A 13,474-nucleotide genomic window follows, 5' to 3' on the forward strand; every position below is an offset into this window, starting at 1 on the left:
CCGAGATGATGGTGGTGGTGTTGGTGTTGTTGTTGGGGTCTCTCAGGCCCGTCGCCGGATTCATCTCTCTGTCGGGTCCTCCAGACGCCGCCGCGGTGGTGTTCGCGTTGCGGGCTGACAGCTCCCTACAGTCCGTCAGCTGCAGCCCTCCTCCTCCTCCTCCTCCTCCTCCTCCATCCTCCCCTCTCAGGAAGCGATGCATCTCTCGCCTCCTTCTCTTCTTGTCGCCTTTGTCGATCTCCTCCACAATCAGCATTCAAGTCATTGTCAAATTATTGCCAGCGAGCCGCAATCTGTCAGTTGTTTGTAGCGACCAGAGTGGTCCGACTATACCTTTTTACTTGGATTATATTATAATATATAGCTAGAATGACATCCTACTAAATTAATTGTGACGGAGATGAGTGGTGGGCTTTCTTTAGTGGATCTCCTGTCCTCAGGCGGCAAGAAAAAATAATATTATTATCACGTCCAAGACATATCCAACCTGCAGCTGTCTTCTGTTTTCTGTAGGACGGGCTGGAACCAAAAAAAGGAAGACTGAATGGAGAATAAATGTAATCCAGTTCTTACAGTTACTCAATACGGTCATGGTATATATAAAAAAAAATGATATGAAATACTTCATTTGAACTCATGCAGCCTATTAGACCAGGTCTCTCTCTCTCTCTCATTTCCTCCCCGTGACATCTTGAACGGGGGGCGGGGGTAGGGCCAAGGCAGGACACGGTCCCATGACATATATTGAACTTTTATTAATACGCATAGTACGTAGCCTACATTTGCTAGCTAATCATTCACAGGATCCGGTTGGTGTTTCATAACATCAAATCCCCCTCAAATGTATATATTTTATTTTAGGATCTCTGTCTCTTAAACAGTACTGTATATCTTGTTCTTGTATGTCATAAATGTCTGAATGTAACAGTACTGTATGTCGTGTATGTCATAAATGTCATGATGAATTGAAAATGGGGGACCCTGATGTAAACAAGACGAAGGTCTTTCTCTGGTCTGCATCCCCTTAATTAACAATTGTGTGTATTGAGCTGTACTGTACTGTACCCATTCTGCAATCTGTTAATAAAGTTTTCAATCAATCAATCAATTCAACACAGGGTCTATTAGATTAGATTAGATTCAAATGTATTGTCATCATACAGCCCAAGTACAGTACAACAAAAATAAGTTTGAAGGGCGGCTGGGTGGCGCAGCGGACATTGCGCTCGTCACCAACGCAAGAGACACCGGTCTCGAATCCGGCTGTCAGCGTTGCCTCCGGCTTGGGCGGCCGTCATACTGACTCAATTGGCAGAGTCAGCGGGAGGGGAGTCGATGGGTGGTAGTCTGGTTGTTGTAAACAGCGACTCCTACAGGTCGGTCAGGGCGCCTGCACAGCAAAGACAGGAAATGGCGGCGCAGTGTGAGCCTCCCACACGTTACACCTCGCCAATGGCGCTGGCAGGTGAAAAGAAGTGACTGGCTACCTCCACATGTATCGGAGGGGACATGTGATGCAAGGCTTCTATCCTCCCTACGACCGGCCAGTGGGGGGCGCATGCGAGCAACAATCAGGACAGGGGAGGGTGAATTGGCACGAGAGGAAATTGGGATGGGAGAAAAATCACAGAAAAAAGGAGGAGAAAAGGTAGAAAAAAAGTTTGGCGTCCAACCAGAGTGCAAATGTAGCAGTAAAGTGCAATAGTAATATACAATGTACAGATGATTAAACTGGGTATAAATATATAAATTAGTACTAAGGAGTATAATGCTAATCAAATGTATGTACAGAGTTGTAGTATTAATATGTACAGTGATACATGTATAAAGACACTATGGTAGTAAGCAGGCCCGGACTGGCCATCGGGAGCACCGGGAGTTTTCCCGGTGGCCTGGCCTGCACAGATTAAAAAAAATATATATAAAAAAAAAAATAGGCCATTGTTTCTAGTTGTGGCGGCGGCGCAGTTAGATAACCTAGGTGGGTGGGGAACAACCAGAATTTCACTGTCTGCGACAGAGTTGGAGAACTATCTGACTCTCTCTCTCCCTCACGCGGATCACACACACACAATGGAGCCGTGCTGCCGCTTGTGATTGGTGGAGGCGGGACCAGGCGATACAACTGATTGACAGCGGAGGCGGCGAATGGAATGGCAGACGGCACTCAGATGCAGAATAACAGCCAGGCAATGAGCCAGGTAGTGAGGGACTCGGGAGAGATACAGTAGAGCGAAAGTCAATTAACGTTGATGTCAAGATGGACAGTGGAAGAAAGAGAAAGGGTGGAGGAGAGAGGGATAAAACAAAGAAAAAGAAAGGCCCTTACAGGAGAGAGTGGTTAACTGTATTATAATAGTAAATAGAAAAATATGTTGTGCTCTTGCTTTTTTCTTTTTGAAGGTGGAGAGAGTAGCATTGCTAGTGCCACAACAGTTTTATTTGAGGTCCATAACAGTACATTGTACTAAGCAATTGTTGGCTCATTAGTTTGTGATTCACATGCACTAAAATTCACCAGAATGCAGGAAATTAAGTCTTTGTAACAAAAAATTTCCTGGTGGGGGACCCCCAGACCCCCCGCTTAAAAAGTGGCCTGATTGGGGCTATATTTCGCGCTATATCTCCCGGTATGAATTATTTCCCCAATCCGGCCCTGGTAGTAAGTCATACTGCCAGCAGTGTAACTAGTAAGAGTAGGTAAGGGATATGTGCAGATATAGATATAGTGTAAGAAGGATAAGATAAGATATTCCTTTATTGATCCCCTTGGGGAAATTCAGGCATCATAACAGCATGGGGGAGGGGGGAGGGGAGGTACAGGTATACATGGTAATAGTAGAAGACATGATACAGGTCATAAAATTATAGTACAGTAGAAAAGTAAAAATAAAAATAGGCAGTGTAAACAATATAACAATATAATTAACTCTGAGTATGCGCATATGAGCAAGTAGGCAGTGTAAATAAATCAAGGTGCTGCAGATGAGGGTCTGTATGCCCCTTCAGTTATATTTGCATTACAATAAATATAGTTACAATTGACACTATAATCTAAATATATACTATGAGTAAGTAAGTATACAGTATACACAGGTGCAGTATGCATAAGGTACGTATGGCGTGATATACTTCATACGTTATACATTGTCCGTTTAGGTGGGAGTCAGACACACTCAGTGATAGTAGTTCCTAGTAGTTGGATGTCTGGCAGCAGTCCCTGCGCACTGTGGTGGAGCCTGATGGCCGTTGGTACGAAGGACTGGCCGAGGCGGTTAGTTGAGTGTCGGGGGGGGTATGAGTCTGTGGCTGAACGTGCTTCTCATCTTGACCAGCTCCTCATAGAGGGGGTGGGAGGGATTCTCCAGGATAGCAGCCAGCTTCCTTCTCACCCCCCTCTCTGCCACCACCTCTAGTCTGACCAGCTCGACTCCCACCACAGAGCTAGCCTTCCTCACCAGCTTGTTCAGTTTGTTGGTGTCCCTCGAGTTGACATAGCCCCCCCAGCATAGAAGAGGACGCTGGCCATTACAGACTGGTAGTATGACTGCAGCAGTCTATTGCACACGTTGAAGGACCTGAGTCTCCTCAGGAAGAACAGCCTGCTCTGTCCCTTCCTGTAGAGGGCCTCTGTGTTGTCCGACCAGTCTAGTTTATTGTTTCAATCAATCAATCAGATTTATTTATATAGCACATTTTACATGACACAAGACAAACAAAGTGCTTTACAAAGGCAGGCAGACAACAAAATTGCACATCAGTACAATAGCTCAGGCAAGGTACAGGTCAGGATCAAGGAAACGCTAGAGAATAAAGGTATACGTTTTGAGCTGGGATTTAAAGGACTCGATCGAAGGGGCAAGATGGACTGAGGTAGGGATACTGTTTAGGTGTACTCCAAGGAACTAGTATGTCTCCACCACCTCCACCTCATCCCCTGGTGGTGATGGGAGTCGGAGGGGGGGGGGGCTCTTCTCACACCTCCGGAAGTCCACCACCAGCTCCTTGGTCTTGTTGATGTTGAGTTGGAGATTATATTCCCCCCACCCAATGTACAGTTTCCTCCCCCTCAAATGTATATATTCTCTTTTTGCAACTCTGTCTGTAAATAAACAGTACTGTATATCTGTATATCTTGTATGTCATAAATGTCTGGATGTAACAGTACTGTATATCTGTATGTTGTGTATGTCATAAATGTTATGATGAATTGAAAATGGGGGACCCTGATGTAAACAAGACGAAAGTCTTTCTCTGGTCTGCATCCCCTTAACAATTGTGTGTATTGAGCTGTACTGTACTGTACCCATTATGCAATCCATTAATAAAATGTTCAATCAATCAATCAATATGCAGGTATGGACAGATGTAGATAGATATATCTATGGTAAGAATAAATAAACAAATAAATATATATGCGGTATATACAGCATTATTCTACATGCTATCATACAGAGTTATATGGGTTATATGCAGGTGTATAAGTATATATAGAAAGATTATATGCAGGTATAGATACACTCAGACGTCCCTCACAGATTACTGAATTATATTTTTTGAAAGATAAGAAGTACTGGAAAGGTGAATACAAATTTTATTTTAATAGCATACTGGAGAAGCACACACCAGTGGTTTCCAAAACAGGGTCTGTGTCCATCCGAGGTTGCATGAGGGGGTTCCACGAGGTCCTCAGCTAAATAAGAAATAGCATCAATTCTTATTTTTTCCATAATGAACAACATAGTCTTCATCCCATGCACAGCCGAGCTCCCTGGACGATGAAATGGTAAATGGTGCATTTATTTATCCAAAGCACTTTACAATTTGTTCCTCACATTTGACCCATTCACTCACACATTCACACACCGACGGAGGCGACCGTGCAAGGTGCCAACCTGCTCATCAGGAGCAATTCAGGGGTTAAGTGTCTGGCTCAAGGACACTTCGACACGCTGCCTGGGAGGAGCGGGAATCGAACCATATCACATATGTGGCAGATATCACCCCCCCTCTCATGGATATGTGAAGGACGGGAGATATTACTGCCACGGAAAGAGTGTAAACAATTAGGTAGCTGATTAGTACTGATAGAACACACCTGTGCCTCATTAGTTCACCCACATCTCACATGCACACACCCCAGACACACACACTACAAATACACTATAGAGAGAGTTGAGAGGAGGTGCGGTTGGAGTTATTGTATTGAGAGAGAGATTGTTGTGTAGTACAGAGTTTTGCTAGGTGAGAGGTAGTGAGAGGAGAGGTGAAGGCGAGAAGGTGTTCATTGTGTACTGGACCCTAGACTGGCTGAGAAACCCCCTTGTGTACTGACCCTGGACCGGACGACTACTCCACTAGACGCTTTAAAGAGACAGTTCTAACTTGTTTCTTTCTTTAAATTACTCACAGTTCGAAGTGTGGGTTGGTCTCCGATGGTTTCGATGATGTTGCGATGTGTTTGCTAAAAATAAAGTACCAAACATTTGCACATGCAACAAAGAAAATAGGCCTTTACAATATTCAAAGTAAAATAGGCAAAACTCAAAGAAAATAACAAACAACTTAGGTATTCTTTCTTTCTTTCTTGATAATGCTTATATAACTTTATAACTTAAAGGGTATTTGTACGATTTGTATGTACGTGAAGTAGATTTTGTGAGTGAGAGCGCTGGTTCCAAGAATAATTCAAACAGGAGGTGGTTTTCAGAGGCAATGGCCCAGTTGGTGAAAAGGTGTTTTATTCAGCATACAAGCATATAGGTTCCACAGCACAGCAGCAACAGGTCCATCTTTGCCACAGCCTCGGTCAGACTGTGTGTCTTACTGTTTTCAACAAGTGGTTTAAATCTCCAATATACAAGTGAGTCTGGCCCTTTTCTGCCATTTGGCCTAAATAGTTGATAAACTGGTTTGGTGTGTCTCTGTGGTTTGTGTGGGTGTACTGTCACCTGATGTCTGTGTGTGTCTCTCTCTGTGTGTGTGTGTGTGTGTGTGTGTGTGTGTGTGTGTGTGTGTGTGTGTGTGTGTGTGTGTGTGTGTGTGTGTGTGTGTGTGTGTGTGTGTGTGTGTGTGTGTCATTCATCAATCTGGGACGATGTGTGTGTGGTCCACTTAATCTAGAACCAGTCTGTCTTGTTAGATAGATAGATAGATAGATAGATAGATAGATAGATAGATAGATAGATAGATAGATAGATAGATAGATAGATAGATAGATAGATAGATAGATAGATAGATAGATAGATAGATAGATAGATAGATAGATAGATAGATAGATAGATAGATAGATAGATAGATAGATAGATAGATAGATAGATACTTTATTAATCCCCTTGGGGAAATTCAGGGTATCTCGCAGCTCACACAGTATACAGACATTTACAGTTCTCATTCAGTTGTTTCACGTTATGTCTGCATCATGAATAGAAAATAAGCACATGATAAAATTCAATTAAATCATATCTATCAATATCAATAAGAGCGTGATGAGATAAAAACAGGTGTATGAAAAACCGTGTATAAAAACAGGTGTAAAAACAGGTGTAAAAACAGGTGTGTGGGTCAGAGGTCAAGGTCCCCCGCACTATATTACGCTGTTGTACAGTCTGATGGCAGTGGGGACAAGTCCGTGAGTGCAGGGAGATTAGCCGTCCGCTGCGACTGCTGCTCTGCCCCACCAGGGTGTGGTGGAGAGGGTGGTTGGTATTGTCCATGATGGCCAGCAGCTTGCTCTGCGTGCGGCTCTCCACCATGGTCCCCAGTGGGTCCAGTCTCCTCCCCACCACTGAGCCAGCCTTTTTCACCAGCTTATCCAGCCGCCTGGTATCCCTGGCCGTGGTATTACCACCCCAGCAGACAGCGGCATAGAGGAGCACACTTGCCACCACTGCCTGATAGAACATGAACAACATTTCCCCACACACACTCTTCTAAAGCACCCAACGCGGTACCGTCCAATGGCGCACTGTTTTTTATTTTCGGCACTATTTTCTAATTTTTTGGCGGAGGGACACCATTTTTTGTGGCCATATTACGAACACCGGCCCCCACATACACAGCAAGTATCAATCCGCAGCTCTGACCAGAAGTCTATAAAAAAAAACGTCAACCGCAGCTCCCGTTTTCCAAACTTTCCCCCAGAGCGAGCGGTCGCACAATGAATTTTCTCCGGGGATTCCGCGCCTGCCTGTACATTTCGAAACGACCGTGTAAGTACTGTGTTTACTAATCTGTTGGACTTCTTATAGCATTCGTTAACTTTTATGACCGTCTATAGTGTTTGTGAGATGTTTTTACAGAGATTCTGGTCATATTTTCCATCAAAAATCTTGTTTTGAAATCTACCGTGTGCGACTAGCAATTTCCCCCCAGGGAGAGTTACCTGTGAGTTGGCTAACATTCAGTGCTAGCTGCAGGCTAACGGCAACACAGTTGTCGTATTTATTTCGCAAATGCAGTGTTTTCAAATAAGCCACATTGCTGTATTTAGTGTATTCATTAGTGGGTTATATTCCTATATGTAACATATCTCATTTTATCAACTTAGAATTGACGGCAGTGTCTAGATGCTGGAACTAGCTCCCATGCTAACAGCACCGGCTGAGATCCAGGAACAGCGCCGTCATTCTCCTACCCAGGACAAAACGCTCAAGAAGGGCGAGGTTCTAGAAGGAAGACAAGGCTCTATGAAGATAATGGGGTAAGTTTGAAGAAAAATTTTAACACACACATGAACGTTTTATAATTATCATCACAATATGTAAATAAAAAAAATATATATTTTTTTTATCAAATCTAGTTTCATTAATTAATTAATAACTTTTGAACAATAGATGCTATTTCTAATCTGTCAGCTGTTCTATATTACCAACAAGATTGTCTACATTCCATTCAAGATACATAAATCTGATTTAAGCAAGGAAAGTGTAATTTAATACATTTTTATCTTCCAAGTTTAATTTCAACAAGTTCAAGTGCAACTACATATGAACCATAATAATAAAAATTATGATGATAATCATACACTTATTTTATATCATTGGAAAGCCCTAGTTGTTAGCTTTAAAATGGCACCAAATATGAGGTACTTTGAAATACCCAGTAACTAATAATCTATCACAAACCAATGCAATATCATGTTCAGGGATTTCCTAAATACAAGAAAGCTCTGGAAGAGTTAGACCTGAGCCTCCTAAGGAGCGCTGTAGAGCGCTTCCGCGTTTGCAGCCCAGGCCAGTTTATCGTCAAGGTGCACACACCTAAATATTTGTATGTCTGCACCGTCGCAATGTTGTTTCCCTGTATGCTGACTGGTTGCAGAGGTGGTTTCGACCTGCGGAAGTCCAGTATCATCTCCTTGGTCTTTGTTGCGTTCAGGAGAAGGCTGTTCCGTTCGCTCCAGTCGCTGAAGGCTTGCACCTGGTCCCTGTACTCTCCCTCCTGTCACTTCCTCACACACGCCACAATCGCTGTGTCGTCCGAGTATTTTTGGACGTGGCAAGACTCAGAGTTGTAAGTGAAGTCTGCCGTGTAGATGGTGAACAGGAACGGAGCGAGAACAGTCCCCTGTGGAGCCCCAGTGATGCTGACCACTGTCTCCGAGACACAGTTGCCCATTCTGACAAACTGTGGTCGGTCTGTCAGGTAATTCCGTGATCCAGGAAGTGAAGGAGGGATCCACCCCCATCTTCCTGAGCTTGTCTTCAAGTATGGGAGGTTGAATAGTATTAAAAGCGCTAGAAAAATCTAAAAACATAATCCTAACATAACTCCCCGGCTCATCCAGGTAGGAGTAGGCCCGGTGGAGCATGTAGAGGACCGCGTCGTCCACCCCGATGCTCTCGATACCCAAACTGCAGGGGGTCAAGGGCGTGTTCAGTCTGTGGCCTCAGATGGTGTAGAATGGTCACTGAACTGTCACATGAGAGAGTGTATTTGTGTGTGTGTGTGTGTTAGGGCTGACCCCTATAAGTCGATTAGTCGACTAATCGGTCAAAAGGAGCCGTAGTCGACTGGCCAACCTCTTAGTCTTATATATATTTTTTATTCTTTCCAAAATAAAAGAGGCCTAACGCTAATGGCACGCATTTTTTTTCTTTTTTACGGCAAATCTTGGCCAATCATAGTCGACCATTCAAATCCTTAGTCGGGGACAGTGTGTGTGTATGTGTGTGTGTGTGTGTGTGTGTGTGTGTGTGTGTGTGTGTGTGTGTGTGTGTGTGTGTGTGTGTGTGTGTGTGTGTGTGTGTGTGTGTGTGTGTGTGAGAGTCTAGTATGTATGTGTCTATGAGAGAGTCTAGTGTGTGTGTGTGTGTGTGTGTGTGTGAGAGTCTAGTGTGTGTGTGTGTGTGTGTGTGTCTATATGTGTTTGTGTGTTTGTGTGGGAGTGTGTGTGTCTATGAGATAGTCTAGTGTGTAGTTAAGCATTACATCACACGCAGGAGTGGTTTGTGACCAATAAACCATGCCTAGGGGTGGTTGTTAGGCCCGAGGCGCAGCCGAGGGTCGTTAGACCCCCCTAGGCATGGTTTATTGGTCACAAACCACGACTGCACGTGGTGTAAAGCTTTTATACAACTGCCAGATTCATCCAACCTTATTTCTATACAATAAACACACATTAATCGAAGATTTATTGAAAAAACCATCCGCCAGAAAAAGTAGTTCCCACAACTCCATGTGGAAGCAGCTTGAAGTGCATCCAACCAAACTAACACATCCAACTGTGTATTATTGGAATGATTGAGAGAAGTTGCCTCATGTGGAAGCAGCTTGAAGTGCATCCAACCAACTAACACATCCAACTGTGTATTATTGGAATGATTGATTGAAAATTTATTAAAACGTTTTCTTTGCCCTATAGGAAAAAAACGTTTTCTTCGCCCTATTTTTTTATTTATTTCTTTTAGCCTAAACTTAACCAGTTGGAAACCAGGGGTACAGTAATAAAATTAGCAATCAACCAATCAATCAATTCAATAGACCATGCTCACTTAAAACAGCGCTGCTTCTCTCTCAGTCTGACTCCCCCGCTGTTGCAGACAGGAGTGTGTGTGTGTGTGTGTGCGTGTGTGTGTGTGTGTGTGTGTCACAGTGTGTGTGTGCGTGTGTGTGTGTGTGTGTGTGTGTGTGTGTGTGTGTGTGTGTGTGTATGTGTGTGTGTGTGTTTGTGGGTACGCCAGCGTCGGACAGTGTGAGAGAGAACGCAGTAGAAAGTAGGAAGGAAGAAATTTAAATCAATCAATTAATCTATCAATCAATCCGCGATTTTTCTTTTGTTCTAGATTGAGTCAAGACCCATCAATTACATCATCCAACATTGTTTAAAATACTAACACATTCCCCTTGACAGAATCGCTTCATATTTAGTCGTTATGGTGCTTTCAACATAACCATTTGTTGTCCGCGATCCTGTTTTCTCCCGGAGTGAGCCGGGGAGGGTTATGTGATTTGGTTGTGGGCGGGTCCTGAGCCCAGGACCGTGGATTGTTGCCAATAAAGACGTGTGAATGGCCAATCAGAATCGAGAAATTTGCATGCCGTTGTATAATGTGTGATAAAATCAGTCTGGGGTGATGGGTGTGTGAGTGAGAGTGTCTGTCACATGAAACTAGTGTGTGTGTCTCTGTGTGTGTGGGAGTGTGTGTGTGGTTAGTGTGTGGTGTTTGTATGTGAGAGTGTGTGTGACTGAGTGTGTCTGATTAAATCATTTGCATTTGGCTCTTTCGAGGTGCGTGAGTGACCAGTGTAACCTGTTGAGTGATGAGACAGTTGGGGGCTGTGTTCTCAATAAACAAATAGGTCGGGTCTGTTTTGGCCATACACATTAGTAACTAGTATTATGCTATAATGCTGCTGAATAACTATTTGATAATCAATCAAAAATACACTATGGTATCAAATCTATTTGCCATATTAACATAACTGTTACTTCATACGCGTACGGGTACGATACGGTATGTGTAGTACGAAAAGGTACGTTATGAAAAGGTATGAAAAGTTAAAAACTGTTTCCCGACCGCGTCTCTCAACAGGTTGCCTTCACTGCGGCTTTTAGTGCCGGCGCCGTGGGATTTGTAGTTCTTTATAGTGCGTTGATTACAGACATCACAATTAAGTGGCTTTTCTTATAAAATCTAAATACTGGCTCTAACAGTACTTATTTTATGCCTATTCTTATGTCTGCACTTCATGCATTGCTTTTATTCTGTCAGCTGTATGTTCATTTTATGCCCATGTTCATTTTGTGCTGTGGGGCACTTTTGGCTGCAATCCATGTGTGAAAGATGCTATATAAATAAAGTTATTATATTATTATACTATACTATATGTTACGTGCCAGGCTGTTTGCCACTGTCTCCTGTGTTGCAGCAATCAGCTGCTAATTGGGAAGCTGCCTGTCTGGGCTCAAAAGGCCCTCCCCCGCCCCACACACTGACACACTACTGCTGGAAGACACTGTGGGAGCAGTGTCTCCCTCCCTTCCACCACATTGACCTTTTGTTTGTGCTAGTTATAGTAATAAATATAACCTTTTGGTTTAAACTTGACCGTTGGTGTCTGTGTCCCCTTCATGTTGCATCCCTCTGAGCCAGGGTCGTAACATATTGGGGGCTCGTCCGGCATTGAATTTGGAAGACATATACCCCTAGACTTGTTTAAGTAGGCAATTGCCTTTAGTAAAAAATAAAAATAAAAAATGTATCTTGAATAGTGTGTCTTGGTGCTATAGTTTGGTTAGTTATGTTAGGTGTTATGTAACATGGGGGCTTGAGCCAGTCTTCAAACAGGTGAGTATGCCCTTACTTTATAATTTGATTTGACTACTTGTATGCTGTTAAAATATTTAGTTTAGTGGACACCACAAGTAGGTAGTTTCATTGTTTTCTGGCTGTTTTTAGCTTCCTGTGTACCACTTAACCCTGGGGCAGTCATTGAAGGGATTAGTACCATCTACTTGTCTTGTACCATACCATATACTTGACGGGTTTGTGGTCTATGATCTTTGGCTGGTAGCAGGTGTGGTTGAAGAGGGCTATGTCTACAGTGCTTTAGCTTTCAGTATAGGTAGGTTAGGGTGCCAGAAAATATAGTTAGTGTGTTAGGGCCTGATGTAAGTTTTTATTTTTTATTTTATTAGACATGTGGTGGGCCTAGCAGTCCTTCATTGACTGCAGTGTAGATGTTAGAAGCTATTTGTGGTCATATCAGATTATGAGGGGCACCTGTTTGAATTTTTCTGTTGTTTCTTGAGTGTAACACAAGGGATTTTGCCTCAATTGGTTTGTGTTACTGAAGGGCATTGATTCTCTTGTATAGTTTGCCATTTTCTGTGCTTCAGCAGTGCTTCAGGGGTGTTTTGTGGTTCTTCAGTGGTTCTTTGTGGTTCTTTAGTGGTTCTTCGAATAGATATGTGTATACTAGGGTGGTTTTGGGCTCTGGCAGCTCTTGGTGCCAAACTGTAAAGTAAGTGAATTGTAGTGACTGGTACAGTAAGGATGGCTACCATAGAGGATTTTATTGGTGACCTTTCTGATGAGCTGTTGGAGAGGTTTACCAAAGAGCAAATTCTGAAGCTTGCTGTACACTATGATATTGAGCTTACTGCCAGTGAGAAACGTTTAAAAACAACTGCCTTAGATACTTTGAGGGCTGTACTCATTGAGGAGCGTGTGCTTGTGGCGAAGGTGGAGGAGCCTCTTTTGTCTGAGGTGTCTCCACAACTCTCTGGTGTGGCAGAAGGCGTTGCCATTGAATGGAGGCTTAGAGAGTTAGCATTTAAGGGTAGACAACTTGAGCTTCAGGAAAAACAGCTACAACAACAAGAGCATGAGCTTAAGGAAAAACAAATGTTGCTGGAGCATGAACGTGGGCTGAAAGAGCTTGCATTTAAGCATGCTGCCTTGCAGGCGGGTTATGTGCATTCAGAGTCGTGTTCAACTTTTGATGTCAGCAAACATATTGGAATGGTGCCTCCTTTTTTGGAGAAGGATGTGGATAGGTACTTTCCCCATTTTGAACGGGTGGCAACCACGTTGAAGTGGCCTAATACGGCCTGGGCGCTGCTGCTGCAGTGTGTCCTGGTTTGTAAGGCACAGGAGGCGTATACTTCTCTGTCCCTTGAACAAAGTGCTGACTATGAGCTTGTTAAAGCTTCCATATTGAGGGCTTATGAGTTAGTGCCAGAGGCCTATCGTCAGCATTTTAGGGGCTATCGCAGGTCGGAGGGACAAACGTATGTTGAGTTTGGAAAAGAGAAGGAGAACCTGTTTGATAGATGGTGCACCTCTCATAAAGCAGAGTCAAAAGAGCAGCTTAAACAGTTGATTCTCCTAGAGGAATTTAAAAACTGTGTTCCTGATACCGTTTCCACTCATCTAAACGAGCGTAAGGTATTGGTGATAGGCGACGCTGCGGTCTTGGCTGATGAGTTTGTGTTGACACACAAATCCGTCTTTGTAGAGGAATACCG

At 43.4% G+C, this 13,474-nt stretch overlaps 1 protein-coding gene across 1 annotated transcript in view; it reads right to left on the reverse strand.

Annotated features, from left to right (window-relative positions):
* The window catches only part of znf608 (zinc finger protein 608), a gene marked incomplete at both ends in the record, with an annotated part of 165,340 nt that extends 165,084 nt beyond the window's left edge, over window positions 1–256 (reverse strand). Inside the window, one exon of the mRNA XM_084323162.1 lies at window positions 1–256. This exon is cut by the window's left edge and continues 419 nt beyond it. Coding sequence (XP_084179288.1) covers window positions 1–256 — 256 coding nt within the window.
* Window positions 257–13,474: the final 13,218 nt, after the last annotated feature.

The sequence above is a fragment of the Notolepis coatsorum genome, assembly GCF_963971535.1.
Source record: "Notolepis coatsorum genome assembly, chromosome: 10".
NCBI classification, from domain to species: domain Eukaryota; kingdom Metazoa; phylum Chordata; class Actinopteri; order Aulopiformes; family Paralepididae; genus Notolepis; species Notolepis coatsorum.